Source organism: Salvelinus fontinalis, chromosome 18 (genome assembly GCF_029448725.1).
Source record: "Salvelinus fontinalis isolate EN_2023a chromosome 18, ASM2944872v1, whole genome shotgun sequence".
Classification (NCBI taxonomy): domain Eukaryota; kingdom Metazoa; phylum Chordata; class Actinopteri; order Salmoniformes; family Salmonidae; genus Salvelinus; species Salvelinus fontinalis.
In genome coordinates, this window is record NC_074682.1 from 62,502,427 (window position 1) to 62,529,936 (window position 27,510).

General features: G+C 51.0%; 1 protein-coding gene across 2 annotated transcripts in view; it reads left to right on the plus strand.

Moving 5' to 3' along the window:
* pparg (peroxisome proliferator-activated receptor gamma) overlaps nt 1-27,510 on the plus strand; it is a 131,016-nt gene that overhangs the window by 38,590 nt on the left and 64,916 nt on the right. For both annotated transcript variants that reach the window (XM_055870007.1, XM_055870006.1), the window contains exons 2-3: nt 1,780-2,283; nt 2,376-2,545. In XM_055870007.1, coding sequence (XP_055725982.1) covers nt 1,782-2,283; nt 2,376-2,545 — 672 coding nt within the window. In that variant the 5' untranslated portion in view covers nt 1,780-1,781. The remainder of the gene's footprint in view (nt 1-1,779; nt 2,284-2,375; nt 2,546-27,510) is intronic.

The window sequence follows — 27,510 nt, forward strand, 5'->3', positions numbered from 1 at the left end:
AAACATGAAACATAATACAGAACATTAATAGACAAGAACAGCTCAAGGACCGAATTACAAATGTAATAAAGACACACATAGCCTATATATCAATACATACACACAAACTAAGTCCAAGAGGGGAGAGGTCTTGTTCCGTGAGGTGTTTTATCAGTTTCTTGAAACCAGATTTGATGTTCATTTGAGCAAAATGGCTCTATTTAATACTATACACTTTCTTGAATTTCTTCTGTATTTGGGGACTGGGAAAAGACCCCTGGTGGCATGTCTGGTGGGGTACGTGTGTGTGTGTGTCAGAGCTGTTTGTAAGTTGACTATGCAAACAATTTGAATTGAACACATTTATGTTTCTTATAAAAACAAGAAGTGACGCAGTCTGTCCTCTACTTTTAGCCAAGAGAGACTGGCAGCATAGTATTTTTCTCAGCCCTCTGATAAGAGTAAAGAGCAAGACGTGCCGCTCTGTTCTGGGCCAGCTGCAGCTTCACTAGGTCCTTCTTTGCAGCACCTGACCATATGACTGGACAATAATCAAGATAAGATAAAACTAGAGCCTGCAGAACTTGCTTTGTTGAGTGTGAAAAAAAGCAGAATATCTCTTTATCACGGACAGACCTTTCCCCATCTTCACAACCATTGACGTTGGTGACAGGTTCTGCATCATTTGATCAGAAATGATTAGCCAGCTAGCTTGCCAAGCCAAAACGAGTTGCCGTGCCAGTTTATCTGCTAGTCTGTGGGTAAAAACCACCACATATATGCAATAAAACACAATTACATTTTTAAATAACTAAATATGTACACACAGTATTTCCAGCTCTTTACTTAGACTACTACTAGGGCCTGGTACTGTTAGAGCCCATGTTATAAATGATCTATCTGCTTAGACTACTACTAGGGCTTGGTACTGTTAGAGCCCATGTTATAAATGATCTATTTGTTTTGAGAAGTAGCATTTCCCCTGGTATCTGTTAATAGTGAAGGATAGCCTTGGTTATATAAAGTTGAGTGTAACATCACATGGGTTCAGAGCAGTGGGTTTCATCAGACGCTGATTGGGGGTCAACCAAGTTAGAGTTCAGTTCACTATCTCACAGGATATGTTCAGTTCGGAGATTGAACACAGTTCTGTAGACTTCACTAGGAGGGTCCCTACTATGAACACAGTTCTGTAGACTTCACTAGGAGGGTCCCTACTATGAACCCAGTTCTGTAGACTTCACTAGGAGGGTCCCTACTATGAACACAGTTCTGTAGACTTCACTAGGAGGGTCCCTACTATGAACACAGTTCTGTAGACTTCACTAGGAGGGTCCCTACTATGAACACAGTTCTGTAGACTTCACTAGGAGGGTCCCTACTATGAACACAGTTCTGTAGACTTCACTAGGAGGGTCCCTACTATGAACACCGTTCTGTAGACTTCACTAGGAGGGTCCCTACTATGAACACCGTTCTGTAGACTAGTAGGAATAAGAGGGTCTCAAATGGTATTGATGGCAAGCATGCAGAAGGTTTATTACAGAACAACAAAGAGCTCACATATCTTTTTAATCTCAGTCTGAAATGGTCTCACATTGACAAGCCTGAGGGAAACAGAAGGGAGGACTTGTATCAGTGGTATAGTTCAATATGTTTTCAATCTCAGTCTGAAATGGTCTCACATTGACAAGCCTGAGGGAAACAGAAGGGAGGGCTCAATATGTTTTGTATCAGTTAGTCTTTTACCACATTGTCACACACACAGCTCCTGACTCTCTCTCCCTCCCCCTCTAACAGACATGGTGGACACCCAGCTCCTTGCATGGCCAATGGGCATCAGTCTGACCCCTGTACACCTGGAGGAGCTTGATGACAGTTCTCACTCTCTGGATATGAAACCATTCACCACCCTGGATTACACTAGCCTGGACTACGAACACGGACCCACCATCTCCAGTTACAGACCCACCCAGGTCCACCACTACCAAGCAAGCCACAGTCCCAGATCCACCCAGGCCCACCACTACCAAGCAAGCCACAGCCCCAGACCCACCCAGGCCCACCACTACCAAGCCAGCCACAGCCCCAGATCCACCCAGGCCCACCACTACCAAGCCAGCCACAGCCCCAGACCCACCCAGGCCCACCACTACCAACCCAGCTACAGCCCCAGTCACCTCAGCCCTAGACCTGGCCAGGGTTACCAGCCCTGCCCCAGCCCTGGCTCCAGCCCTGCCCTGGGCCACCACCTTTCATACATGGACCACATGTACAACCACAGCAAGGTTCAGGAGGAACACGGTGAGACCTGTTCCGAAGGTTGTATAAACCTCTGTTTATGTCTCTCCTATCCCTCAGGTTGTATAAAGTTCTGTGTCTGTTCTGTCCCTCAGGTTGTATAAAGCTGGAGCCAGAGTCTCCTCCCCAGCACTCAGACAGCAGTCCTCTCTACTCCAAGCTACAGGACGACACCACCGCTTCCCTACTCAACATAGAGTGTCGAGTCTGCGGAGACAAAGCTTCTGGCTTCCACTACGGAGTCCATGCCTGTGAAGGCTGCAAGGTACGACTACTGTGTGTTTGTGTCTCCTTATTTCTCCTTTGTTTACCCGTGTGCTGTAACCTCACACCCTAAAAGAGGCTTAAACTCACGCTGACAGACAGGGTCAAAAGTTGCCTACTCTCAACCAAGTTAAACATTTCTTGCACTTCATGTGGGTCTGTCTGTCACTTTAACCACAAGCCCATACATAGTTTCCTTCCCCGAGTAGCACAGCCTGCAATGGCAGAACATCTTAGACTGACACGTCTCTGAATAAAAATAAATCATACGAAGGGCGACCAGAAGTGTGAGGCATATTTCCACCGTTCATTCTCTGAAACAGATCCTATGTTCCGATAAATATGTGCTTACTTTCAAGAAAACATAAAAGTGTGTATAGTCATTAATGTCTCAGTATACTTTGCCAGTCAGTGTGGTTAGCAGTATGTGTATCTACCGGAAGGCACAGTGTTAGCATCTACTTCAAGGCAGAGTGTTAGCAGTGAGTCAGTATTCATTGTTCTATTATCTTGTGGTACGTTAGTATGAGGATCAGGATAGAAGCCAAGAGCTGCTGGGGTCAGCCAACCAGGGTCAGATGTTTAAAACATTCTTTATTGAGGTGGAGCCTCAGAAAGAGGAAGCTGGGGAGAGACTGTTGGGTCCTTGAAAGTCACTATATAAATAGTGGTTAGAGTGTTGGGCCAGTAACCGAAAGGTTGCTGGATTGAATCCCCGAGCTGACAAGGTAAAAATCTGTCGTTCTTCCCCTGAACAAGGCAGTTAACCCACTGTTCCCCGGTAGGCCAAACCCGGACAACACTGGGCCAATTGTGCGCCGCCCTATGGGACTCCCAATCACGTCGTGATACAGGCTGGATTCGAACCAGTGTGTCTGTAGTGATGCCTCTAGCACTGAGATGCAGTGCCTTAGATCGCTGCGCCATTCGGAAAGGCAAATAATAATAATACATAGTAAATAAATCAGTACTCACAAGAATAAATGTCTTCAATTATAGAATGAATGCATCAATCATCTAAATTAGCTGCAGTAGTGACATCTGTAAAGTTTTCTTGCTGCCCTGGAAGCCCTAATAAATACAAATACAGGATAGTTTACATAGCACACTGAAATAGTAGCCATACACACAGTAATAGCAGTGTAGTACAACACATGAAATACTTGTGCAGTAGAGGCAACAGTGGTGTGGCTGTAGAGATGTGCGAAGAGTCATCTTGAGACAAGACCATGGAGAGAATAGATACTATATTGTCCATTGGTTAGAAAGGAAATGTGTCTTATGCTTCTCCAAACACCCTGCAGAGCAACATCCCTGGCTAGAGAGCAAGTGGGGGGTTAAGGGCATTGCTCAAGGGTACAATGGCACAGTGTCGTCCTGGGCTTGAATAATTGTAGTCATGGCAACACACTCATTCATTGGTCCTGTAGTAGTCCCAGCCCTAGAGCAGTGTTTCCTAGTCCTGTAGTAGTCCTAGTCCTAGAGCAGTGTTTCCTGGTCCTGTAGTAGTCCTAGCCCTAGAGCAGTGTTTCCTGGTCCTGTAGTAGTCCTAGCCCTAGAGCAGTGTTTCCTGGTCCTGTAGTAGTCCTAGCCCTAGAGCAGTGTTTCCTGATCCTGGTCCTGTAGTAGTCCTAGCCCTAGAGCAGTGTTTCCTGGTCCTGTAGTAGTCCTAGCCCCTAGAGCAGTGTTTCCTGGTCCTGTAGTAGTCCTAGCCCTAGAGCAGTGTTTCCTGGTCCTGTAGTAGTCCTAGCCCTAGAGCAGTGTTTCCTGATCAATGGTCCTGTAGTAGTCCTAGCCCTAGAGCAGTGTTTCCTGATCCTGGTCCTGTAGTAGTCCTAGCCCTAGAACAGTGTTTCCTGATCCTGGTCCTGTAGTAGTCCTAGTCCTAGAGCAGTGTTTCCTGATCCTGGTCCTGTAGTAGTCCTAGTCCTAGAGAAGTGTTTCCTGATCCTGGTCCTGTAGTAGTCCTAGTCCTAGAGCAGTGTTTCCTGATCCTGGTCCTGTAGTAGTCCTAGCCCTAGAGCAGTGTTTCCTGATCAATGGTCCTGTAGTAGTCCTAGCCCTAGAGCAGTGTTTCCTAGTCCTGTAGTAGTCCTAGTCCTAGAGCAGTGTTTCCTGGTCCTGTAGTAGTCCTAGCACTAGAGCAGTGTTTCCTGGTCCTGTAGTAGTCCTAGCCCTAGAGCAGTGTTTCCTGATCAATGATCCTGTAGTAGTCCTAGTCCTAGAGCAGTGTTTCCTGTTCCTGAGTCCTGTAGTAGTCCTAGTCCTAGAGCAGTGTTTCCTGGTCATTTAGTAGTCCTAGTCCTAGAGCAGTGTTTCCTGGTCCTGTAGTAGTCCTAGCACTAGAGCAGTGTTTCCTAGTCCTGTAGTAGTCCTAGTCCTAGAGCAGTGTTTCCTGATCCTGTAGTAGTCCTAGCCCTAGAGCAGTGTTTCCTGGTCCTGTAGTAGTCCTAGCCCTAGAGCAGTGTTTCCTGGTCCTGTAGTAGTCCTAGCCCTAGAGCAGTGTTTCCTGATCCTGGTCCTGTAGTAGTCCTAGCCCTAGAGCAGTGTTTCCTGGTCCTGTAGTAGTCCTAGCCCCTAGAGCAGTGTTTCCTGGTCCTGTAGTAGTCCTAGCACTAGAGCAGTGTTTCCTGGTCCTGGTCCTGTAGTAGTCCTAGCCCTAGAGCAGTGTTTCCTGGTCCTGTATTAGTCCTAGCACTAGAGCAGTGTTTCCTGTTCCTGATCCTGTAGTAGTCCTAGCCCTAGAGCAGTGTTTCCTGGTCCTGTAGTAGTCCTAGCCCTAGAACAGTGTTTCCTGATCCTGGTCCTGTAGTAGTCCTAGAGCAGTGTTTCCTGATCCTGGTCCTGTAGTAGTCCTAGAGCAGTGTTTCCTGATCCTGGTCCTGTAGTAGTCCTAGCCCTAGTGCAGTGTTTAGTGATCCTGGTCCTGTAGTAGTCCTAGCCCTAGAGCAGTGTTTCCTGGTCCTGTAGTAGTCCTAGCCCTAGAGCAGTGTTTCCTGGTCCTGTAGTAGTCCTAGCCCTAGAGCAGTGTTTCTTAGTCCTGTAGTAGTCCTAGAGCAGTGTTTCCTGGTCCTGTAGTAGTCCTAGCACTAGAGCAGTGTTTCCTAGTCCTGTAGTAGTCCTAGCCCTAGAGCAGTGTTTCCTGGTCCTGCAGTAGTCCTAGCCCTAGAGCAGTGTTTCCTGATCCTGTAGTAGTCCTAGCCCTAGAGCAGTGTTTCCTGGTCCTGTAGTAGTCCTAGCCCTAGAGCAGTGTTTCCTGGTCCTGTAGTAGTCCTAGCCCTAGAGCAGTGTTTCCTGGTCCTGTAGTAGTCCTAGCCCTAGAGCAGTGTTTCCTGGTCCTGTAGTAGTCCTAGCCCTAGAGCAGTGTTTCCTGGTCCTGTAGTAGTCCTAGCCCTAGAGCAGTGTTTCCTGGTCCTGTAGTAGTCCTAGTCCTAGAGCAGTGTTTCCTGGTCCTGTAGTAGTCCTAGCCCTAGAGCAGTGTTTCCTGATCCTGGTCCTGTAGTTGTCCTAGCCCTAGAGCAGTGTTTCCTGATCCTGTAGTAGTCCTAGCCCTAGAGCAGTGTTTCCTGGTCCTGTAGTAGTCCTAGTCCTAGAGCAGTGTTTCCTTGTCCTGTAGTAGTCCTAGCCCTAGAGCAGTGTTTCCTGGTCCTGTAGTAGTCCTAGTCCTAGAGCAGTGTTTCCTGGTCCTGTAGTAGTCCTAGCCCTAGAGCAGTGTTTCCTGATCCTGGTCCTTTAGTAGTCCTAGCCCTAGAGCAGTGTTTCCTGGTCCTGTAGTAGTCCTAGCCCTAGAGCAGTGTTTCCTGATCCTGGTCCTGTAGTAATCCTAGCCCTAGAGCAGTGTTTCCTGATCCTGATCCTGTAGTAGTCCTAGTCCTAGAGCAGTGTTTCCTGATCAATGGTCCTGTAGTAGACCTAGCCCTAGAGCAGTGTTTCCTGGTCCTGTAGTAGTCCTAGCCCTAGAGCAGTGTTTCCTGATCCTGTAGTAGTCCTAGCCCTAGAGCAGTGTTTCCTGGTCCTGTAGTAGTACTAGCCCTAGAGCAGTGTTTCCTGGTCCTGTAGTAGTCCTAGCCCTAGAGCAGTGTTTCCTGGTCCTGTAGTAGTCCTAGCCCTAGAGCAGTGTTTCCTGATCCTGGTCCTGTAGTAGTCCTAGCCCTAGAGCAGTGTTTCCTGGTCCTGTAGTAGTCCTAGCCCCTAGAGCAGTGTTTCCTGGTCCTGTAGTAGTCCTAGCACTAGAGCAGTGTTTCCTGGTCCTGGTCCTATAGTAGTCCTAGCCCTAGAGCAGTGTTTCCTGGTCCTGTATTAGTCCTAGCACTAGAGCAGTGTTTCCTGTTCCTGATCCTGTAGTAGTCCTAGCCCTAGAGCAGTGTTTCCTGGTCCTGTAGTAGTCCTAGCCCTAGAACAGTGTTTCCTGATCCTGGTCCTGTAGTAGTCCTAGAGCAGTGTTTCCTGATCCTGGTCCTGTAGTAGTCCTAGAGCAGTGTTTCCTGATCCTGGTCCTGTAGTAGTCCTAGCCCTAGTGCAGTGTTTACTGATCCTGGTCCTGTAGTAGTCCTAGCCCTAGAGCAGTGTTTCCTGGTCCTGTAGTAGTCCTAGCCCTAGAGCAGTGTTTCCTGGTCCTGTAGTAGTCCTAGCCCTAGAGCAGTGTTTCTTAGTCCTGTAGTAGTCCTAGAGCAGTGTTTCCTGGTCCTGTAGTAGTCCTAGCACTAGAGCAGTGTTTCCTAGTCCTGTAGTAGTCCTAGCCCTAGAGCAGTGTTTCCTGGTCCTGCAGTAGTCCTAGCCCTAGAGCAGTGTTTCCTGATCCTGTAGTAGTCCTAGCCCTAGAGCAGTGTTTCCTGGTCCTGTAGTAGTCCTAGCCCTAGAGCAGTGTTTCCTGGTCCTGTAGTAGTCCTAGCCCTAGAGCAGTGTTTCCTGGTCCTGTAGTAGTCCTAGCCCTAGAGCAGTGTTTCCTGGTCCTGTAGTAGTCCTAGCCCTAGAGCAGTGTTTCCTGGTCCTGTAGTAGTCCTAGCCCTAGAGCAGTGTTTCCTGATCCTGGTCCTGTAGTTGTCCTAGCCCTAGAGCAGTGTTTCCTGATCCTGTAGTAGTCCTAGCCCTAGAGCAGTGTTTCCTGGTCCTGTAGTAGTCCTAGTCCTAGAGCAGTGTTTCCTTGTCCTGTAGTAGTCCTAGCCCTAGAGCAGTGTTTCCTGGTCCTGTAGTAGTCCTAGTCCTAGAGCAGTGTTTCCTGGTCCTGTAGTAGTCCTAGCCCTAGAGCAGTGTTTCCTGATCCTGGTCCTTTAGTAGTCCTAGCCCTAGAGCAGTGTTTCCTGGTCCTGTAGTAGTCCTAGCCCTAGAGCAGTGTTTCCTGATCCTGGTCCTGTAGTAATCCTAGCCCTAGAGCAGTGTTTCCTGATCCTGATCCTGTAGTAGTCCTAGTCCTAGAGCAGTGTTTCCTGATCAATGGTCCTGTAGTAGACCTAGCCCTAGAGCAGTGTTTCCTGGTCCTGTAGTAGTCCTAGCCCTAGAGCAGTGTTTCCTGATCCTGTAGTAGTCCTAGCCCTAGAGCAGTGTTTCCTGGTCCTGTAGTAGTACTAGCCCTAGAGCAGTGTTTCCTGGTCCTGTAGTAGTCCTAGCCCTAGAGCAGTGTTTCCTGGTCCTGTAGTAGTCCTAGCCCTAGAGCAGTGTTTCCTGATCCTGGTCCTGTAGTAGTCCTAGCCCTAGAGCAGTGTTTCCTGGTCCTGTAGTAGTCCTAGCCCCTAGAGCAGTGTTTCCTGGTCCTGTAGTAGTCCTAGCACTAGAGCAGTGTTTCCTGGTCCTGGTCCTATAGTAGTCCTAGCCCTAGAGCAGTGTTTCCTGGTCCTGTATTAGTCCTAGCACTAGAGCAGTGTTTCCTGTTCCTGATCCTGTAGTAGTCCTAGCCCTAGAGCAGTGTTTCCTGGTCCTGTAGTAGTCCTAGCCCTAGAACAGTGTTTCCTGATCCTGGTCCTGTAGTAGTCCTAGAGCAGTGTTTCCTGATCCTGGTCCTGTAGTAGTCCTAGAGCAGTGTTTCCTGATCCTGGTCCTGTAGTAGTCCTAGCCCTAGTGCAGTGTTTACTGATCCGGGTCCTGTAGTAGTCCTAGCCCTAGAGCAGTGTTTCCTGGTCCTGTAGTAGTCCTAGCCCTAGAGCAGTGTTTCCTGGTCCTGTAGTAGTCCTAGCCCTAGAGCAGTGTTTCTTAGTCCTGTAGTAGTCCTAGAGCAGTGTTTCCTGGTCCTGTAGTAGTCCTAGCACTAGAGCAGTGTTTCCTAGTCCTGTAGTAGTCCTAGCCCTAGAGCAGTGTTTCCTGGTCCTGCAGTAGTCCTAGCCCTAGAGCAGTGTTTCCTGATCCTGTAGTAGTCCTAGCCCTAGAGCAGTGTTTCCTGGTCCTGTAGTAGTCCTAGCCCTAGAGCAGTGTTTCCTGGTCCTGTAGTAGTCCTAGCCCTAGAGCAGTGTTTCCTGGTCCTGTAGTAGTCCTAGCCCTAGAGCAGTGTTTCCTGGTCCTGTAGTAGTCCTAGCCCTAGAGCAGTGTTTCCTGGTCCTGTAGTAGTCCTAGCCCTAGAGCAGTGTTTCCTGGTCCTGTAGTAGTCCTAGTCCTAGAGCAGTGTTTCCTGGTCCTGTAGTAGTCCTAGCCCTAGAGCAGTGTTTCCTGATCCTGGTCCTGTAGTAGTCCTAGCCCTAGAGCAGTGTTTCCTGATCCTGTAGTAGTCCTAGCCCTAGAGCAGTGTTTCCTGGTCCTGTAGTAGTCCTAGTCCTAGAGCAGTGTTTCCTTGTCCAGTAGTAGTCCTAGCCCTAGAGCAGTGTTTCCTGGTCCTGTAGTAGTCCTAGTCCTAGAGCAGTGTTTCCTGGTCCTGTAGTAGTCCTAGCCCTAGAGCAGTGTTTCCTGATCCTGGTCCTGTAGTAGTCCTAGCCCTAGAGCAGTGTTTCCTGGTCCTGTAGTAGTCCTAGCCCTAGAGCAGTGTTTCCTGATCCTGGTCCTGTAGTAGTCCTAGCCCTAGAGCAGTGTTTCCTGATCCTGATCCTGTAGTAGTCCTAGTCCTAGAGCAGTGTTTCCTGATCAATGGTCCTGTAGTAGACCTAGCCCTAGAGCAGTGTTTCCTGGTCCTGTAGTAGTCCTAGCCCTAGAGCAGTGTTTCCTGATCCTGTAGTAGTCCTAGCCCTAGAGCAGTGTTTCCTGGTCCTGTAGTAGTACTAGCCCTAGAGCAGTGTTTCCTGGTCCTGTAGTAGTCCTAGCCCTAGAGCAGTGTTTCCTGGTCCTGTAGTAGTCCTAGCACTAGAGCAGTGTTTCCTGGTCCTGTAGTAGTCCTAGCCCCTAGAGCAGTGTTTCCTGGTCCTGTAGTAGTCCTAGCCCTAGAGCAGTGTTTCCTGATCCTGGTCCTGTAGTAGTCCTAGCCCTAGAGCAGTGTTTCCTGGTCCTGTAGTCGTCCTAGCCCCTAGAGCAGTGTTTCCTGATCCTGGTCCTGTAGTAGTCCTAGCCCTAGAGCAGTTTTTCCTGGTCCTGTAGTAGTCCTAGCACTAGAGCAGTGTTTCCTGGTCCTGTAGTAGTCCTAGCCCTAGAACAGTGTTTCCTGATCCTGGTCCTGTAGTAGTCCTAGCCCTTGAGCAGTGTTTCTTGGTCCTGTAATAGTCCTAGCCCTAGAACAGTGTTTCCTGATCCTGGTCCTGTAGTAGTCCTAGCCCTAGAGTAGAGTTTCCTGGTCCTGTAGTAGTCCTAGCCCTAGAGCAGTGTTTCCTGACCCTGGTCCTGTAGTAGTCCTAGCCCTAGAGCAGTGTTTCCTGGTCCTGTAGTAGTCCTAGTCCTAGAGCAGTGTTTCCTGATCCTGTAGTAGTCCTAGCCCTAGAGCAGTGTTTCCTGATCCTGTAGTGGTCCTAGTCCTAGAGCAGTGTTTCCTGGTCCTGTAGTAGTCCCAGCCCTAGAGCAGCATTTCCTGGTCCTGGTCCTGTATTAGTCCTAGTCCTAGAGCAGTGTTTCCTGATCAATGGTCCTGTAGTAGTCCTAAGGCAGTGTTTCCTGATCCTGGTCCTGTAGTAGTCCTAGCCCTAGAGCAGTGTTTCCTGATCAATGGTCCTGTAGTATTCCTAGCCCTAGAGCAGTGTTTCCTGATTAATGGTCCTGTAGTAGTCCTAGAGCAGTGTTTCCTGATCCTGGTCCTGTAGTAGTCCTAGCCCTAGAGCAGTGTTTCCTGATCAATGGTCCTGTAGTAGTCCTAGTCCTAGAGCAGTGTTTCCTGGTCCTGTAGTAGTCCTAGCTCTAGAGCAGTGTTTCCTGGTCCTGTAGTAGTCCTAGCCCTAGAGCAGTGTTTCCTAGTCCTGTAGTAGTCCTAGCCCTAGAGCAGTGTTTCCTGGACCTGTAGTAGTCCTAGCCCTAGAGCAGTGTTTCCTGGTCCTGTGGTAGTCCTAGCCCTAGAGCAGTGTTTCCTGATCCTGTAGTAGTCCTAGCCCTAGAGCAGTGTTTCCTGGTCCTGTAGTAGTCCTAGCCCTAGAGCAGTGTTTCCTGATCCTGGTCCTGTAGTAGTCCTAGCCCTAGAGCAGTGTTTCCTGGTCCTGTAGTAGTCCTAGCCCTAAAGCAGTGTTTCCTGGTCCTGTAGTAATCCTAGCCCTAGAACAGTGTTTCCTGATCCTGGTCCTGTAGTAGTCCTAGCCCTAGAGTAGAGTTTCCTGGTCCTGTAGTAGTCCTAGCCCTAGAGCAGTGTTTCCTGACCCTGGTCCTGTAGTAGTCCTAGCCCTAGAGCAGTGTTTCCTGGTCCTGTAGTAGTCCTAGTCCTAGAGCAGTGTTTCCTGATCCTGTAGTAGTCCTAGCCCTAGAGCAGTGTTTCCTGGTCCTGTAGTAGTCCTAGTCCTAGAGCAGTGTTTCCTGGTCCTGTAGTAGTCCCAGCCCTAGAGCAGTGTTTCCTGGTCCTGGTCCTGTATTAGTCCTAGTCCTAGAGCAGTGTTTCCTGATCAATGGTCCTGTAGTAGTCCTAGAGCAGTGTTTTTCTGATCCTGGTCCTGTAGTAGTCCTAGCCCTAGAGCAGTGTTTCCTGATCAATGGTCCTGTAGTAGTCCTAGCCCTAGAGCAGTGTTTCCTGATCAATGGTCCTGTAGTAGTCCTAGAGCAGTGTTTCCTGATCCTGGTCCTGTAGTAGTCCTAGCCCTAGAACAGTGTTTCCTGATCCTGGTCCTGTAGTAGTCCTAGCCCTAGAGTAGAGTTTCCTGGTCCTGTAGTAGTCCTAGCCCTAGAGCAGTGTTTCCTGACCCTGGTCCTGTAGTAGTCCTAGCCCTAGAGCAGTGTTTCCTGGTCCTGTAGTAGTCCTAGTCCTAGAGCAGTGTTTCCTGATCCTGTAGTAGTCCTAGCCCTAGAGCAGTGTTTCCTGGTCCTGTAGTGGTCCTTGTCCTAGAGCAGTGTTTCCTGGTCCTGTAGTAGTCCCAGCCCTAGAGCAGCATTTCCTGGTCCTGGTCCTGTATTAGTCCTAGTCCTAGAGCAGTGTTTCCTGATCCATGGTCCTGTAGTAGTCCTAAGGCAGTGTTTCCTGATCCTGGTCCTGTAGTAGTCCTAGCCCTAGAGCAGTGTTTCCTGATCAATGGTCCTGTAGTAGTCCTAGCCCTAGAGCAGTGGTTCCTGATTAATGGTCCTGTAGTAGTCCTAGAGCAGTGTTTCCTGATCCTGGTCCTGTAGTAGTCCTAGCCCTAGAGCAGTGTTTCCTGATCAATGGTCCTGTAGTAGTCCTAGTCCTAGAGCAGTGTTTCCTGGTCCTGTAGTAGTCCTAGCTCTAGAGCAGTGTTTCCTGGTCCTGTAGTAGTCCTAGCCCTAGAGCAGTGTTTCCTAGTCCTGTAGTAGTCCTAGCCCTAGAGCAGTGTTTCCTGGACCTGTAGTAGTCCTAGCCCTAGAGCAGTGTTTCCTGGTCCTGTGGTAGTCCTAGCCCTAGAGCAGTGTTTCCTGATCCTGTAGTAGTCCTAGCCCTAGAGCAGTGTTTCCTGGTCCTGTAGGAGTCCTAGCCCTAGAGCAGTGTTTCATGATCCTGGTCCTGTAGTAGTCCTAGCCCTAGAGCAGTGTTTCCTGATCCTGTAGTAGTCCCAGCCCTAAAGCAGTGTTTCCTGGTCCTGTAGTAGTCCTAGCCCTAGAACAGTGTTTCCTGATCCTGGTCCTGTAGTAGTCCTAGCCCTAGAGTAGAGTTTCCTGGTCCTGTAGTAGTCCTAGCCCTAGAGCAGTGTTTCCTGACCCTGGTCCTGTAGTAGTCCTAGCCCTAGAGCAGTGTTTCCTGGTCCTGTAGTAGTCCTAGTCCTAGAGCAGTGTTTCCTGATCCTGTAGTAGTCCTAGCCCTAGAGCAGTGTTTCCTGGTCCTGTAGTAGTCCTAGTCCTAGAGCAGTGTTTCCTGGTCCTGTAGTAGTCCCAGCCCTAGAGCAGTGTTTCCTGGTCCTGGTCCTGTATTAGTCCTAGTCCTAGAGCAGTGTTTCCTGATCAATGGTCCTGTAGTAGTCCTAGAGCAGTGTTTTTCTGATCCTGGTCCTGTAGTAGTCCTAGCCCTAGAGCAGTGTTTCCTGATCAATGGTCCTGTAGTAGTCCTAGCCCTAGAGCAGTGTTTCCTGATCAATGGTCCTGTAGTAGTCCTAGAGCAGTGTTTCCTGATCCTGGTCCTGTAGTAGTCCTAGCCCTAGAGCAGTGTTTCCTGATCAATGGTCCTGTAGTAGTCCTAGTCCTAGAGCAGTGTTTCCTGGTCCTGTAGTAGTCCTAGCTCTAGAGCAGTGTTTCCTGGTCCTGTAGTAGTCCTAGCCCTAGAGCAGTGTTTCCTAGTCCTGTAGTAGTCCTAGCCCTAGAGCAGTGTTTCCTGGACCTGTAGTAGTCCTAGCCCTAGAGCAGTGTTTCCTGGTCCTGTGGTAGTCCTAGCCCTAGAGCAGTGTTTCCTGATCCTGTAGTAGTCCTAGCCCTAGAGCAGTGTTTCCTGGTCCTGTAGTAGTCCTAGCCCTAGAGCAGTGTTTCCTGATCCTGGTCCTGTAGTAGTCCTAGCCCTAGAACAGTGTTTCCTGGTCCTGTAGTAGTCCTAGCCCTAGAGCAGTGTTTCCTGGTCCTGTAGTAGTCCTAGCCCTAAAGCAGTGTTTCCTGGTCCTGTAGTAGTCCTAGCCCTAGAACAGTGTTTCCTGATCCTGGTCCTGTAGTAGTCCTAGCCCTAGAGTAGAGTTTCCTGGTCCTGTAGTAGTCCTAGCCCTAGAGCAGTGTTTCCTGACCCTGGTCCTGTAGTAGTCCTAGCCCTAGAGCAGTGTTTCCTGGTCCTGTAGTAGTCCTAGTCCTAGAGCAGTGTTTCCTGATCCTGTAGTAGTCCTAGCCCTAGAGCAGTGTTTCCTGGTCCTGTAGTAGTCCTAGTCCTAGAGCAGTGTTTCCTGGTCCTGTAGTAGTCCCAGCCCTAGAGCAGTGTTTCCTGGTCCTGGTCCTGTATTAGTCCTAGTCCTAGAGCAGTGTTTCCTGATCAATGGTCCTGTAGTAGTCCTAGAGCAGTGTTTTTCTGATCCTGGTCCTGTAGTAGTCCTAGCCCTAGAGCAGTGTTTCCTGATCAATGGTCCTGTAGTAGTCCTAGCCCTAGAGCAGTGTTTCCTGATCAATGGTCCTGTAGTAGTCCTAGAGCAGTGTTTCCTGATCCTGGTCCTGTAGTAGTCCTAGCCCTAGAGCAGTGTTTCCTGATCAATGGTCCTGTAGTAGTCCTAGTCCTAGAGCAGTGTTTCCTGGTCCTGTAGTAGTCCTAGCTCTAGAGCAGTGTTTCCTGGTCCTGTAGTAGTCCTAGCCCTAGAGCAGTGTTTCCTAGTCCTGTAGTAGTCCTAGCCCTAGAGCAGTGTTTCCTGGACCTGTAGTAGTCCTAGCCCTAGAGCAGTGTTTCCTGGTCCTGTGGTAGTCCTAGCCCTAGAGCAGTGTTTCCTGATCCTGTAGTAGTCCTAGCCCTAGAGCAGTGTTTCCTGGTCCTGTAGTAGTCCTAGCCCTAGAGCAGTGTTTCCTGATCCTGGTCCTGTAGTAGTCCTAGCCCTAGAGCAGTGTTTCCTGGTCCTGTAGTAGTCCTAGCCCTAGAGCAGTGTTTCCTGGTCCTGTGGTAGTCCTAGCCCTAGAGCAGTGTTTCCTGATCAATGATCCTGTAGTAGTCCTAGCCCTAGAGCAGTGTTTCCTGATCCTGGTCCTGTAGTAGTCCTAGCTCTAGAGAAGTGTTTCCTGGTACTGTCGTAGTCCTAGCCCTAGAGCAGTGTTTCCTGGTCCTGTAGTAGTCCTAGCACTAGAGCAGTGTTTCCTGATCCTGGTCCTGTAGTAGTCCTAGCCCTAGAGCAGTGTTTCCTGATCCTGGTCCTGTAGTAGTCCTAGCCCTAGAGAAGTGTTTCCTGGTCCTGTAGTAGTCCTAGCCCTAGAGCAGTGTTTCCTGGTCCTGTAGTAATCCTAGCACTAGAGCAGTGTTTCCTGATCCTGGTCCTGTAGTAGTCCTAGCTCTAGAGCAGTGTTTCCTGACCCTGGTCCTGTAGTAGTCCTAGCCCTAGAGCAGTGTTTCCTGGTCCTGTAGTAGTCCTAGTCCTAGAGCAGTGTTTCCTGATCCTGTAGTAGTCCTAGCCCTAGAGCAGTGTTTCCTGGTCCTGTAGTAGTCCTAGTCCTAGAGCAGTGTTTCCTGGTCCTGTAGTAGTCCCAGCCCTAGAGCAGTGTTTCCTGGTCCTGGTCCTGTATTAGTCCTAGTCCTAGAGCAGTGTTTCCTGATCAATGGTCCTGTAGTAGTCCTAGAGCAGTGTTTTTCTGATCCTGGTCCTGTAGTAGTCCTAGCCCTAGAGCAGTGTTTCCTGATCAATGGTCCTGTAGTAGTCCTAGCCCTAGAGCAGTGTTTCCTGATCAATGGTCCTGTAGTAGTCCTAGAGCAGTGTTTCCTGATCCTGGTCCTGTAGTAGTCCTAGCCCTAGAACAGTGTTTCCTGATCCTGGTCCTGTAGTAGTCCTAGCCCTAGAGTAGAGTTTCCTGGTCCTGTAGTAGTCCTAGCCCTAGAGCAGTGTTTCCTGACCCTGGTCCTGTAGTAGTCCTAGCCCTAGAGCAGTGTTTCCTGGTCCTGTAGTAGTCCTAGTCCTAGAGCAGTGTTTCCTGATCCTGTAGTAGTCCTAGCCCTAGAGCAGTGTTTCCTGGTCCTGTAGTAGTCCTAGTCCTAGAGCAGTGTTTCCTGGTCCTGTAGTAGTCCCAGCCCTAGAGCAGTGTTTCCTGGTCCTGGTCCTGTATTAGTCCTAGTCCTAGAGCAGTGTTTCCTGATCAATGGTCCTGTAGTAGTCCTAGAGCAGTGTTTTTCTGATCCTGGTCCTGTAGTAGTCCTAGCCCTAGAGCAGTGTTTCCTGATCAATGGTCCTGTAGTAGTCCTAGCCCTAGAGCAGTGTTTCCTGATCAATGGTCCTGTAGTAGTCCTAGAGCAGTGTTTCCTGATCCTGGTCCTGTAGTAGTCCTAGCCCTAGAACAGTGTTTCCTGGTCCTGGTCCTGTAGTAGTCCTAGCCCTAGAGTAGAGTTTCCTGGTCCTGTAGTAGTCCTAGCCCTAGAGCAGTGTTTCCTGACCCTGGTCCTGTAGTAGTCCTAGCCCTAGAGCAGTGTTTCCTGGACCTGTAGTAGTCCTAGTCCTAGAGCAGTGTTTCCTGATCCTGTAGTAGTCCTAGCCCTAGAGCAGTGTTTCCTGGTCCTGTAGTTGTCCTAGTCCTAGAGCAGTGTTTCCTGGTCCTGTAGTAGTCCCAGCCCTAGAGCAGCATTTCCTGGTCCTGGTCCTGTATTAGTCCTAGTCCTAGAGCAGTGTTTCCTGATCAATGGTCCTGTAGTAGTCCTAAGGCAGTGTTTCCTGATCCTGGTCCTGTAGTAGTCCTAGCCCTAGAGCAGTGTTTCCTGATCAATGGTCCTGTAGTAGTCCTAGCCCTAGAGCAGTGTTTCCTGATTAATGGTCCTGTAGTAGTCCTAGAGCAGTGTTTCCTGATCCTGGTCCTGTAGTAGTCCTAGCCCTAGAGCAGTGTTTCCTGATCAATGGTCCTGTAGTAGTCCTAGTCCTAGAGCAGTGTTTCCTGGTCCTGTAGTAGTCCTAGCTCTAGAGCAGTGTTTCCTGGTCCTGTAGTAGTCCTAGCCCTAGAGCAGTGTTTCCTAGTCCTGTAGTAGTCCTAGCCCTAGAGCAGTGTTTCCTGATCCTGGTCCTGTAGTAGTCCTAGCCCTAGAGCAGTGTTTCCTGGTCCTGTAGTAGTCCTAGCCCTAAAGCAGTGTTTCCTGGTCCTGTAGTAGTCCTAGCCCTAGAACAGTGTTTCCTGATCCTGGTCCTGTAGTAGTCCTAGCCCTAGAGTAGAGTTTCCTGGTCCTGTAGTAGTCCTAGCCCTAGAGCAGTGTTTCCTGACCCTGGTCCTGTAGTAGTCCTAGCCCTAGAGCAGTGTTTCCTGGTCCTGTAGTAGTCCTAGTCCTAGAGCAGTGTTTCCTGATCCTGTAGTAGTCCTAGCCCTAGAGCAGTGTTTCCTGGTCCTGTAGTAGTCCTAGTCCTAGAGCAGTGTTTCCTGGTCCTGTAGTAGTCCCAGCCCTAGAGCAGTGTTTCCTGGTCCTGGTCCTGTATTAGTCCTAGTCCTAGAGCAGTGTTTCCTGATCAATGGTCCTGTAGTAGTCCTAGAGCAGTGTTTTTCTGATCCTGGTCCTGTAGTAGTCCTAGCCCTAGAGCAGTGTTTCCTGATCAATGGTCCTGTAGTAGTCCTAGCCCTAGAGCAGTGTTTCCTGATCAATGGTCCTGTAGTAGTCCTAGAGCAGTGTTTCCTGATCCTGGTCCTGTAGTAGTCCTAGCCCTAGAGCAGTGTTTCCTGATCAATGGTCCTGTAGTAGTCCTAGTCCTAGAGCAGTGTTTCCTGGTCCTGTAGTAGTCCTAGCTCTAGAGCAGTGTTTCCTGGTCCTGTAGTAGTCCTAGCCCTAGAGCAGTGTTTCCTAGTCCTGTAGTAGTCCTAGCCCTAGAGCAGTGTTTCCTGGACCTGTAGTAGTCCTAGCCCTAGAGCAGTGTTTCCTGGTCCTGTGGTAGTCCTAGCCCTAGAGCAGTGTTTCCTGATCCTGTAGTAGTCCTAGCCCTAGAGCAGTGTTTCCTGGTCCTGTAGTAGTCCTAGCCCTAGAGCAGTGTTTCCTGATCCTGGTCCTGTAGTAGTCCTAGCCCTAGAGCAGTGTTTCCTGGTCCTGTAGTAGTCCTAGCCCTAGAGCAGTGTTTCCTGGTCCTGTGGTAGTCCTAGCCCTAGAGCAGTGTTTCCTGATCAATGATCCTGTAGTAGTCCTAGCCCTAGAGCAGTGTTTCCTGTTCCTGGTCCTGTAGTAGTCCTAGCTCTAGAGAAGTGTTTCCTGGTCCTGTAGTAGTCCTAGCCCTAGAGCAGTGTTTCCTGGTCCTGTAGTAGTCCTAGCACTAGAGCAGTGTTTCCTGATCCTGGTCCTGTAGTAGTCCTAGCCCTAGAGCAGTGTTTCCTGATCCTGGTCCTGTAGTAGTCCTAGCCCTAGAGAAGTGTTTCCTGGTCCTGTAGTAGTCCTAGCCCTAGAGCAGTGTTTCCTGGTCCTGTAGTAGTCCTAGCACTAGAGCAGTGTTTCCTGATCCTGGTCCTGTAGTAGTCCTAGCTCTAGAGCAGTGTTTCCTGATCAATGGTCCTGTAGTATTCCTAGCCCTAGAGCAGTGTTTCCTGATCAATGATCCTGTAGTAGTCCTAGCCCTAGAGCAGTGTTTCCTGATCCTGTAGTAGTCCTAGCCCTAGAGCAGTGTTTCCTGGGCCTGTAGTAGTCCTAGTCCTAGAGCAGTGTTTCCTGATCCTGGTCATGTAGTAGTCCTAGCCCTAGAGCAGTGTTTCCTGGTCCTGTAGTAGTCCTAGCCCTAGAGCAGTGTTTCCTGATCCTGGTCCTGTAGTAGTCCTAGCACTAGAGCAGTGTTTCCTGATCCTGTAGTAGTCCTAGTCCTAGAGCAGTGTTTCCTGATCCTGTAGTAGTCCTAGCCCTACAGCAGTGTTTCCTGGTCCTGTAGTAGTCCTAGTCCTAGAGCAGTGTTTCCTGGTCCTGTAGTAGTCCTAGCCCTATAGTAGTGTTTCCTGGTCCTGTAGTAGTACTAGCACTAGAGCAGTGTTTCCTGATCCTGGTCCTGTAGTAGTCCTAGCACTAGAGCAGTGTTTCCTGATCCTGTAGTAGTCCTAGTCCTAGAGCAGTGTTTCCTGGTCCAGTAGTAGTCCTAGCCCTAGAGCAGTGTTTCCTGATCCTGGTCCTGTAGTAGTCCTAGCCCTAGAGCAGTGTTTCCTGATCCTGGTCCTGTAGTTGTCCTAGCCCTAGAGCAGTGTTTCCTGATCCTGGTCCTGTAGTAGTCCTAGCCCTAGAGCAGTGGTTCCTGATCCTGGTCCTGTAGTAGTCCTAGCCCTTGTGCAGTGTTTCCTGATCCTGGTCCTGTAGTAGTCCTAGCCCTAGAGCAGTGTTTCCTAGTCCTGTAGTAGCCCAGCCCTCGGGCAGTGTTTCCTGTTCCTGGGGCCTGTAGTAGCCCAGCCCTCGGGCAGTGTTTCCTGATCCTGGTCCTGTAGTAGTCCTAGTCCTAGAGCAGTGTTTCCTGGTCCTGTAGCAGTCCTAGCCCTAGAGCAGTGTTTCCTGATCCTGTAGTAGTCCTAGTCCTAGAGCAGTGTTTCCTGGTCCTGTAGTAGTCCTAGCCCTAGAGCAGTGTTTCCTGGTCCTGTAGTAGTCCTAGCCCTAGAGCAGTGTTTCCTGGTCCTGGTCCTGTAGTAGTCCTAGTCCTAGAGCAGTGTTTCCTGGTCCTGTAGTAGTCCTAGCCCTAGAGCAGTGTTTCCTGGTCCTGTAGTAGTCCTAGTCCTAGAGCAGTGTTTCCTGGTCCTGTAGTAGTCCTAGCCCTAGAGCAGTGTTTCCTGATCCTGTAGTAGTCCTAGTCCTAGAGCAGTGTTTCCTGGTCCTGTAGTAGTCCCAGCCCTAGAGCAGTGTTTCCTGATCCTGTAGTAGTCCTAGTCCTAGAGCAGTGTTTCCTGGTCCTGTAGTAGTCCTAGCCCTGAGCAGTGTTTCCTGATCCTGGTCCTGTAGTAGTCCTAGAGCAGTGTTTCATGGTCCTGTAGTAGTCCTAGCCCTAGAGCAGTGTTTCCTGATCCTGGTCCTGTAGTAGTCCTAGCCCTAGAGCAGTGTTTCCTGATCCTGGTCCTGTAGTAGTCCTAGCCCTAGAGCAGTGTTTCCTGGTCCTGTAGTAGTCCTAGTCCTAGAGCAGTGTTTCCTGATCCTGTAGTAGTCCTAGCCTAGAGCAGTGTTTCCTGGTCCTGGTCCTGTGGTAGTCCTAGTCCTAGAGCAGTGTTTCCTGATCCTGTAGTAGTCCTAGCCCTAGAGCAGTGTTTCCTGGTCCTGGTCCTGTAGTAGTCCTAGTCCTAGAGCAGTGTTTCCTGATCCTGTAGTAGTCCTAGTCCTAGAGCAGTGTTTCCTGGTCCTGTAGTAGTCCTAGTCCTAGAGCAGTGTTTCCTGGTCCTGTAGTAGTCCTAGCCCTAGAGCAGTGTTTCCTGGTCCTGTAGTAGTCCTAGCCCTAGAGCAGTGTTTCCTGGTCCTGTAGTAGTCCTAGCCCTAGAGCAGTGTTTCCTGGTCCTGTAGTAGTCCTAGCCCTAGAGCAGTGTTTCCTGGTCCTGTAGTAGTCCTAGCCCTAGAGCAGTGTTTCCTGGTCCTGTAGTAGTCCTAGCACTAGAGCAGTGTTTCCTGATCCTGGTCCTGTAGTAGTCCTAGACCTAGAGCAGTGTTTCCTGTTCCTGGGTCCTGTAGTAGCCCAGCCCTCGGGCAGTGTTTCCTGTTCCTGGTCCTGTAGTAGCCCAGCCCTCGGGCAGTGTTTCCTGTTCCTGGGTCCTGTAGTAGCCCAGCCCTCAGGCAGTGTTTCCTGATCCTGGTCCTGTAGTAGTCCTAGCCCTAGAGCAGTGTTTCCTAGTCCTGTAGTAGTCCTAGCCCTAGAGCAGTGTTTCCTGGTCCTGTAGTAGTCCTAGCCCCTAGAGCAGTGTTTCCTGGTCCTGTAGTAGTCCTAGCCCTAGAGCAGTGTTTCCTGATCCTGGTCCTGTAGTAGTCCTAGCCCTAGAGCAGTGTTTCCTGATCCTGGTCCTGTAGTAGTCCTAGCCCTAGAGCAGTGTTTCCTGATCCTGGTCCTGTAGTAGTCCTAGACCTAGAGCAGTGTTTCCTGGTCCTGATCCTGTAGTAGTCCTAGTCCTAGAGCAGTGTTTCCTGGTCCTGTAGTAGTCCTAGCCCTAGAGCAGTGTTTCCTGATCCTGGTCCTGTAGTAGTCCTAGCCCTAGAGCAGTGTTTCCTGATCCTGATCCTGTAGTAGTCCTAGAGCAGTGTTTCCTGGTCCTGTAGTAGTCCTAGAGCAGTGTTTCCTGATCCTGGTCCTGTAGTAGCCCTAGAGCAGTGTTTCCTGGTCCTGTGGTAGTCCTAGCCCTAGAGCAGTGTTTCCGGATCAATGGTCCTGTAGTAGTCCTAGCCCTAGAGCAGTGTTTCCTGGTCCTGTAGTAGTCCTAGCCCTAGAGCAGTGTTTCCTGGTCCTGTAGTAGTCCTAGCACTAGAGCAGTGTTTCCTGGTCCTTTAGTAGTCCTAGCCCTAGAACAGTGTTTCCTGATCCTGGTCCTGTAGTAGCCCAGCCCTCGGGCAGTGTTTCCTGATCCTGGTCCTGTAGTAGTCCTAGACCTAGAGCAGTGTTTCCTGTTCCTGGGTCCTGTAGTAGCCCAGCCCTCGGGCAGTGTTTCCTGTTCCTGGTCCTGTAGTAGCCCAGCCCTCGGGCAGTGTTTCCTGTTCCTGGGTCCTGTAGTAGCCCAGCCCTCGGGCAGTGTTTCCTGATCCTGGTCCTGTAGTAGTCCTAGCCCTAGAGCAGTGTTTCCTGAGTCCTGTAGTAGTCCGAGCCCTAGAGCAGTGTTTCCTGGTCCTGTAGTAGTCCTAGCTCTAGAGCAGTGTTTCCTGGTCCTGGTCCTGTAGTAGTCCTAGCCCCTAGAGCAGTGTTTCCTGGTCCTGTAGTAGTCCTAGCCCTAGAGCAGTGTTTCCTGATCCTGGTCCTGTAGTAGTCCTAGCCCTAGAGCAGTGTTTCCTGATCCTGGTCCTGTAGTAGCCCTAGACCTAGAGCAGTGTTTCCTGGTCCTGGTCCTGTAGTAGTCCTAGTCCTAGAGCACTGTTTCCTGGTCCTGTAGTAGTCCTAGCCCTAGAGCAGTGTTTCCTGATCCTGGTCCTGTAGTAGTCCTAGCCCTAGAGCAGTGTTTCCTGATCCTGATCCTGTAGTAGTCCTAGAGCAGTGTTTCCTGGTCCTGTAGTAGTCCTAGCCCTAGAGCAGTGTTTCCTGATCCTGGTCCTGTAGTAGCCCTAGAGCAGTGTTTCCTGGTCCTGTAGTAGTCCTAGCCCTAGAGCAGTGTTTCCTGATCAATGGTCCTGTAGTAGTCCTAGCCCTAGAGCAGTGTTTCCTGATCCTGTAGTTGTCCTAGCACTAGAGCAGTGTTTCCTGGTCCTGTAGTAGTCCTAGCCCTAGAACAGTGTTTCCTGATCCTGGTCCTGTAGTAGCCCAGCCCTCGGGCAGTGTTTCCTGATCCTGGTCCTGTAGTAGTCCTAGACCTAGAGCAGTGTTTCCTGTTCCTGGGTCCTGTAGTAGCCCAGCCCTCGGGCAGTGTTTCCTGTTCCTGGTCCTGTAGTAGCCCAGCCCTCGGGCAGTGTTTCCTGTTCCTGGGTCCTGTAGTAGCCCATCCCTCGGGCAGTGTTTCCTGATCCTGGTCCTGTAGTAGTCCTAGCCCTAGAGCAGTGTTTCCTAGTCCTGTAGTAGTCCTAGCCCTAGAGCAGTGTTTCCTGGTCCTGTAGTAGTCCTAGCTCTAGAGCAGTGTTTCCTGGTCCTGGTCCTGTAGTAGTCCTAGCCCCTAGAGCAGTGTTTCCTGGTCCTGTAGTAGTCCTAGCCCTAGAGCAGTGTTTCCTGATCCTGGTCCTGTAGTAGTCCTAGCCCTAGAGCAGTGTTTCCTGATCCTGGTCCTGTAGTAGTCCTAGCCCTAGAGCAGTGTTTCCTGATCCTGGTCCTGTAGTAGTCCTAGACCTAGAGCAGTGTTTCCTGATCCTGGTCCTGTAGTAGTCCTAGTCCTAGAGCAGTGTTTCCTGGTCCTGTAGTAGTCCTAGCCCTAGAGCAGTGTTTCCTGATCCTGGTCCTGTAGTAGTCCTAGCCCTAGAGCAGTGTTTCCTGATCCTGATCCTGTAGTAGTCCTAGAGCAGTGTTTCCTGGTCCTGTAGTAGTCCTAGCCCTAGAGCAGTGTTTCCTGATCCTGGTCCTGTAGTAGCCCTAGAGCAATGTTTCCTGGTCCTGTAGTAGTCCTAGCCCTAGAGCAGTGTTTCCTGATCAATGGTCCTGTAGTAGTCCTAACCCTAGAGCAGTGTTTCCTGATCCTGTAGTAGTCCTAGCACTAGAGCAGTGTTTCCTGGTCCTGTAGTAGTCCTAGCCCTAGAACAGTGTTTCCTGATCCTGGTCCTGTAGTAGCCCAGCCCTCGGGCAGTGTTTCCTGATCCTGGTCCTGTAGTAGTCCTAGCCCTAGAGCAGTGTTTCCTGATCCTGGTCCTGTAGTAGTCCTAGCCCTAGAGCAGTGTTTCCTGATCCTGGTCCTGTAGTAGTCCTAGCCCTAGAGCAGTGTTTCCTGATCCTGGTCCTGTAGTAGTCCTAGCCCTAGAGCAGTGTTTCCTGATCCTGGTCCTGTAGTAGTCCTAGCCCTAGAGCAGTGTTTCCTGATCCTGGTCCTGTAGTAGTCCTAGCCCTAGAGCAGTGTTTCCTGATCCTGGTCCTGTAGTAGTCCTAGCAATAAAGCAGTGTTTCCTGATCCTGGTCCTGTGGTAGTCCAAGCACTAGAGCAGTGTTTCCTGATCAATGGTCCTGTAGTAGTCCTAGCCCTAGAGCAGTGTTTCCTGATCCTGGTCCTGTAGTAGTCCTAGTCCTAGAGCAGTGTTTCCTGGTCCTGGTCCTGTAGTAGTCCTAGAGCAGTGTTTCCTGGTCCTGTAGTAGTCCTAGTCCTAGAGCAGTGTTTCCTGGTCCTGTAGTCGTCCTAGCCCTAGAGCAGTGTTTAATGATCCTGTAGTAGTCCTAGTCCTAGAGCAGTGTTTCCTGTTCCTGGTCCTGTAGTAGTCCTAGTCCTAGAGCAGTGTTTCCTGATCCTGGTCCTGTAGTAGTCCTAGTCCTAGAGCAGTGTTTCCTGGTCCTGTAGTAGTCCTAGTCCTAGAGCAGTGTTTCCTGGTCCTGTAGTTGTCCTAGCTCTAGAGCAGTGTTTCCTGTTCCTGGGTCCTGTAGTAGCCCAGCCCTCGGGCAGTGTTTCCTGTTCCTGGTCCTGTAGTAGCCCAGCCCTCGGGCAGTGTTTCCTGTTCCTGAGTCCTGTAGTAGCCCAGCCCTCGGGCAGTGTTTCCTGTTCCTGAGTCCTGTATTAGCCCAGCCCTAGAGCAGTGTTTCCTGTTCCTGGGACCTGTAGTAAACCAGCCCTCGGGCAGTGTTTCCTGTTCCTGAGTCCTGTAGTAGCCCAACCCTCGGGCAGTGTTTCCTGTTCCTGAGTCCTGTATATAGCCCAGCCCTCGGGCAGTGTTTCCTGTTCCTGAGTCCTGTAGTAGTCCTAGCCCTCGGGCAGTGTTTCCTGTTCCTGGTCCTGTAGTAGCCCAGCCCTCGGGCAGTGTTTCCTGTTCCTGAGTCCTGTAGTAGTCCTAGCCCTCGGGCAGTGTTTCCTGTTCCTGGTCCTGTAGTAGCCCAGCCCTCGGGCAGTGTTTCCTGTTCCTGAGTCCTGTAGTAGTCCTAGCCCTAGAGCAGTGTTTCCTGTTCCTGGTCCTGTATTAGTCCTAGCCCTAGAGCAGTGTTTCCTGGTCCTGTAGTAGTCCTAGCTCTAGAACAGTGTTTCCTGATCCTGGTCCTGTAGTAGTCCTAGTCCTAGAGCAGTGTTTCCTGGTCCTGTAGTAGTCCTAGCCCTAGAGCAGTGTTTCCTGGTCCTGTAGTAGTCCTAGCACTAGAGCAGTGTTTCCTGATCCTGGTCCTGTAGTAGTCCTAGCCCTAGAGCAGTGTTTCCTGGTCCTGTAGTATTCCTAGCCCTAGAGCAGTGTTTCCTAGTCCTGTAGTAGTCCTAGCCCTAGAGCAGTGTTTCCTGGACCTGTAGTAGTCCTAGACCTAGAGCAGTGTTTCCTGTTCCTGGTCCTGTAGTAGTCCTAGCCCTAGAGCAGTGTTTCCTGTTCCTGGTCCTGTAGTAGTCCTAGCCCTAGAGCAGTGTTTCCTGTTCCTGGTCCTGTAGTAGTCCTAGCCCTAGAGCAGTGTTTCCTGGTCCTGGTCCTGTGGTAGTCCTAGCACTAGAGCAGTGTTTCCTGATCCTGTAGTAGTCCTAGCCCTAGAGCAGTGTTTCCTGATCCTGTAGTAGTCCTAGCCCTAGAGCAGTGTTTCCTGTTCCTGAGTCCTGTAGTAGTCCTAGCCCTAGAGCAGTGTTTCCTGGTCCTGTAGTAGTCCTAGCCCTAGAGCAGTGTTTCCTGTTCCTGAGTCCTGTAGTAGCCCAGCCCTCGGGCAGTGTTTCCTGTTCCTGAGTCCTGTAGTAGCCCAGCCCTCGGGCAGTGTTTCCTGTTCCTGAGTCCTGTAGTAGTCCTAGCCCTCGGGCAGTGTTTCCTGTTCCTGAGTCCTGTAGTAGCCCAGCCCTCGGGGAGTGTTTCCTGTTCCTGAGTCCTGTAGTAGCCCAGCCCTCGGGCAGCGTTTCCTGTTCCTGAGTCCTGTAGTAGCCCAGCCCTCGGGCAGTGTTTCCTGTTCCTGGTCCTGTAGTAGCCCAGCCCTCGGGCAGTGTTTCCTGTTCCTGAGTCCTGTAGTAGCCCAGCCCTCGGGCAGTGTTTCCTGTTCCTGAGTCCTGTAGTAGCCCAACCCTCGGGCAGTGTTTCCTGTTCCTGTAGTAGCCCAGCCCTCGGGCAGTGTTTCCTGTTCCTGGGTCCTGTAGTAGCCCAGCCCTCGGGCAGTGTTTCCTGTTCCTGAGTCCTGTAGTAGCCCAGCCCTCGGGCAGTGTTTCCTGTTCCTGAGTCCTGTAGTAGCCCAGCCCTCGGGCAGTGTTTCCTGTTCCTGAGTCCTGTAGTAGCCCAGCCCTCGGGCAGTGTTTCCTGTTCCTGAGTCCTGTAGTAGCCCAGCCCTCGGGCAGTTTTCCCTGTTCCTGAGTCCTGTAGTAACCCAACCCTCGGGCAGTGTTTCCTGTTCCTGGGTCCTGTAGTAGCCCAGCCCTCGGGCAATGTTTCCTGTTCCTGAGTCCTGTAGTAGTCCTAGCCCTCGGGCAGTGTTTCCTGTTCCTGAGTCCTGTAGTAGCCCAGCCCTCGGGCAGTGTTTCCTGTTCCTGAGTCCTGTAGTAGCCCAGCCCTCGGGCAGTGTTTCCTGTTCCTGGGTCCTGTAGTAGCCCAGCCCTCGGGTAGTGTTTCCTGTTCCTGAGTCCTGTAGTAGCCCAACCCTCGGGCACTGTTTCCTGTTCCTGAGTCCTGTAGTAGTCCTAGACCTAGAGCAGTGTTTCCTGTTCCTGGTCCTGTAGAAGCCCAGCCATCGGGCAGTGTTTCCTGTTCCTGAGTCCTGTAGTAGTCCTAGACCTAGAGCAGTGTTTCCTGTTCCTGGTCCTGTAGTAGCCCAGCCCTCGGGCATGTTTCTTGTTCCTGAGACCTGTAGTAGCCCAGCCCTCGGGCAGTGTTTCCTGTTCCTGAGTCCTGTAGTAGTCCTAGCCCTCGAGCAGTGTTTCCTGTTCCTGGTCCTGTAGTAGCCCAGCCCTCGGGCAGTGTTTCCTGTTCCTGAGTCCTGTAGTAGCCCAGCCCTCGGGCAGTGATTCCTGTTCCTGGGTCCTGTAGTAGCCCAGCCCTCGGGGAGTGTTTCCTGTTCCTGAGTCCTGTAGTAGCCCAGCCCTCGGGCAGCGTTTCCTGTTCCTGAGTCCTGTAGTAGCCCAGCCCTCGGGCAGTGTTTCCTGTTCCTGGTCCTGTAGTAGCCCAGCCCTCGGGCAGTGTTTCCTGTTCCTGAGTCCTGTAGTAGCCCAGCCCTCGGGCAGTGTTTCCTGTTCCTGAGTCCTGTAGTAGCCCAACCCTCGGGCAGTGTTTCCTGTTCCTGTAGTAGCCCAGCCCTCGGGCAGTGTTTCCTGTTCCTGGGTCCTGTAGTAGCCCAGCCCTCGGGCAGTGTTTCCTGTTCCTGAGTCCTGTAGTAGCCCAGCCCTCGGGCAGTGTTTCCTGTTCCTGAGTCCTGTAGTAGCCCAGCCCTCGGGCAATGTTTCCTGTTCCTGAGTCCTGTAGTAGCCCAGCCCTCGGGCAGTGTTTCCTGTTCCTGAGTCCTGTAGTAGCCCAGCCCTCGGGCAGTGTTTCCTGTTCCTGAGTCCTGTAGTAGCCCAACCCTCGGGCAGTGTTTCCTGTTCCTGGGTCCTGTAGTAGCCCAGCCCTCGGGCAGTGTTTCCTGTTCCTGAGTCCTGTAGTAGTCCAAGCCCTCGGGCAGTGTTTCCTGTTCCTGAGTCCTGTAGTAGCCCAGCCCTCGGGCAGTGTTTCCTGTTCCTGAGTCCTGTAGTAGCCCAGCCCTCGGGCAGTGTTTCCTGTTCCTGGGTCCTGTAGTAGCCCAGCCCTCGGGCAGTGTTTCCTGTTCCTGAGTCCTGTAGTAGCCCAACTCTCGGGCACTGTTTCCTGTTCCTGAGTCCTGTAGTAGTCCTAGACCTAGAGCAGTGTTTCCTGTTCCTGGTCCTGTAGAAGCCCAGCCATCGGGCAGTGTTTCCTGTTCCTGAGTCCTGTAGTAGTCCTAGACCTAGAGCAGTGTTTCCTGTTCCTGGTCCTGTAGTAGCCCAGCCCTCGGGCAGTGTTTCTTGTTCCTGAGACCTGTAGTAGCCCAGCCCTCGGGCAGTGTTTCCTGTTCCTGAGTCCTGTAGTAGTCCTAGCCCTCGAGCAGTGTTTCCTGTTCCTGGTCCTGTAGTAGCCCAGCCCTCGGGCAGTTTTTCCTGTTCCTGAGTCCTGTAGTAGCCCAGCCCTCGGGCAGTGATTCCTGTTCCTGGGTCCTGTAGTAGCCCAGCCCTCGGGCA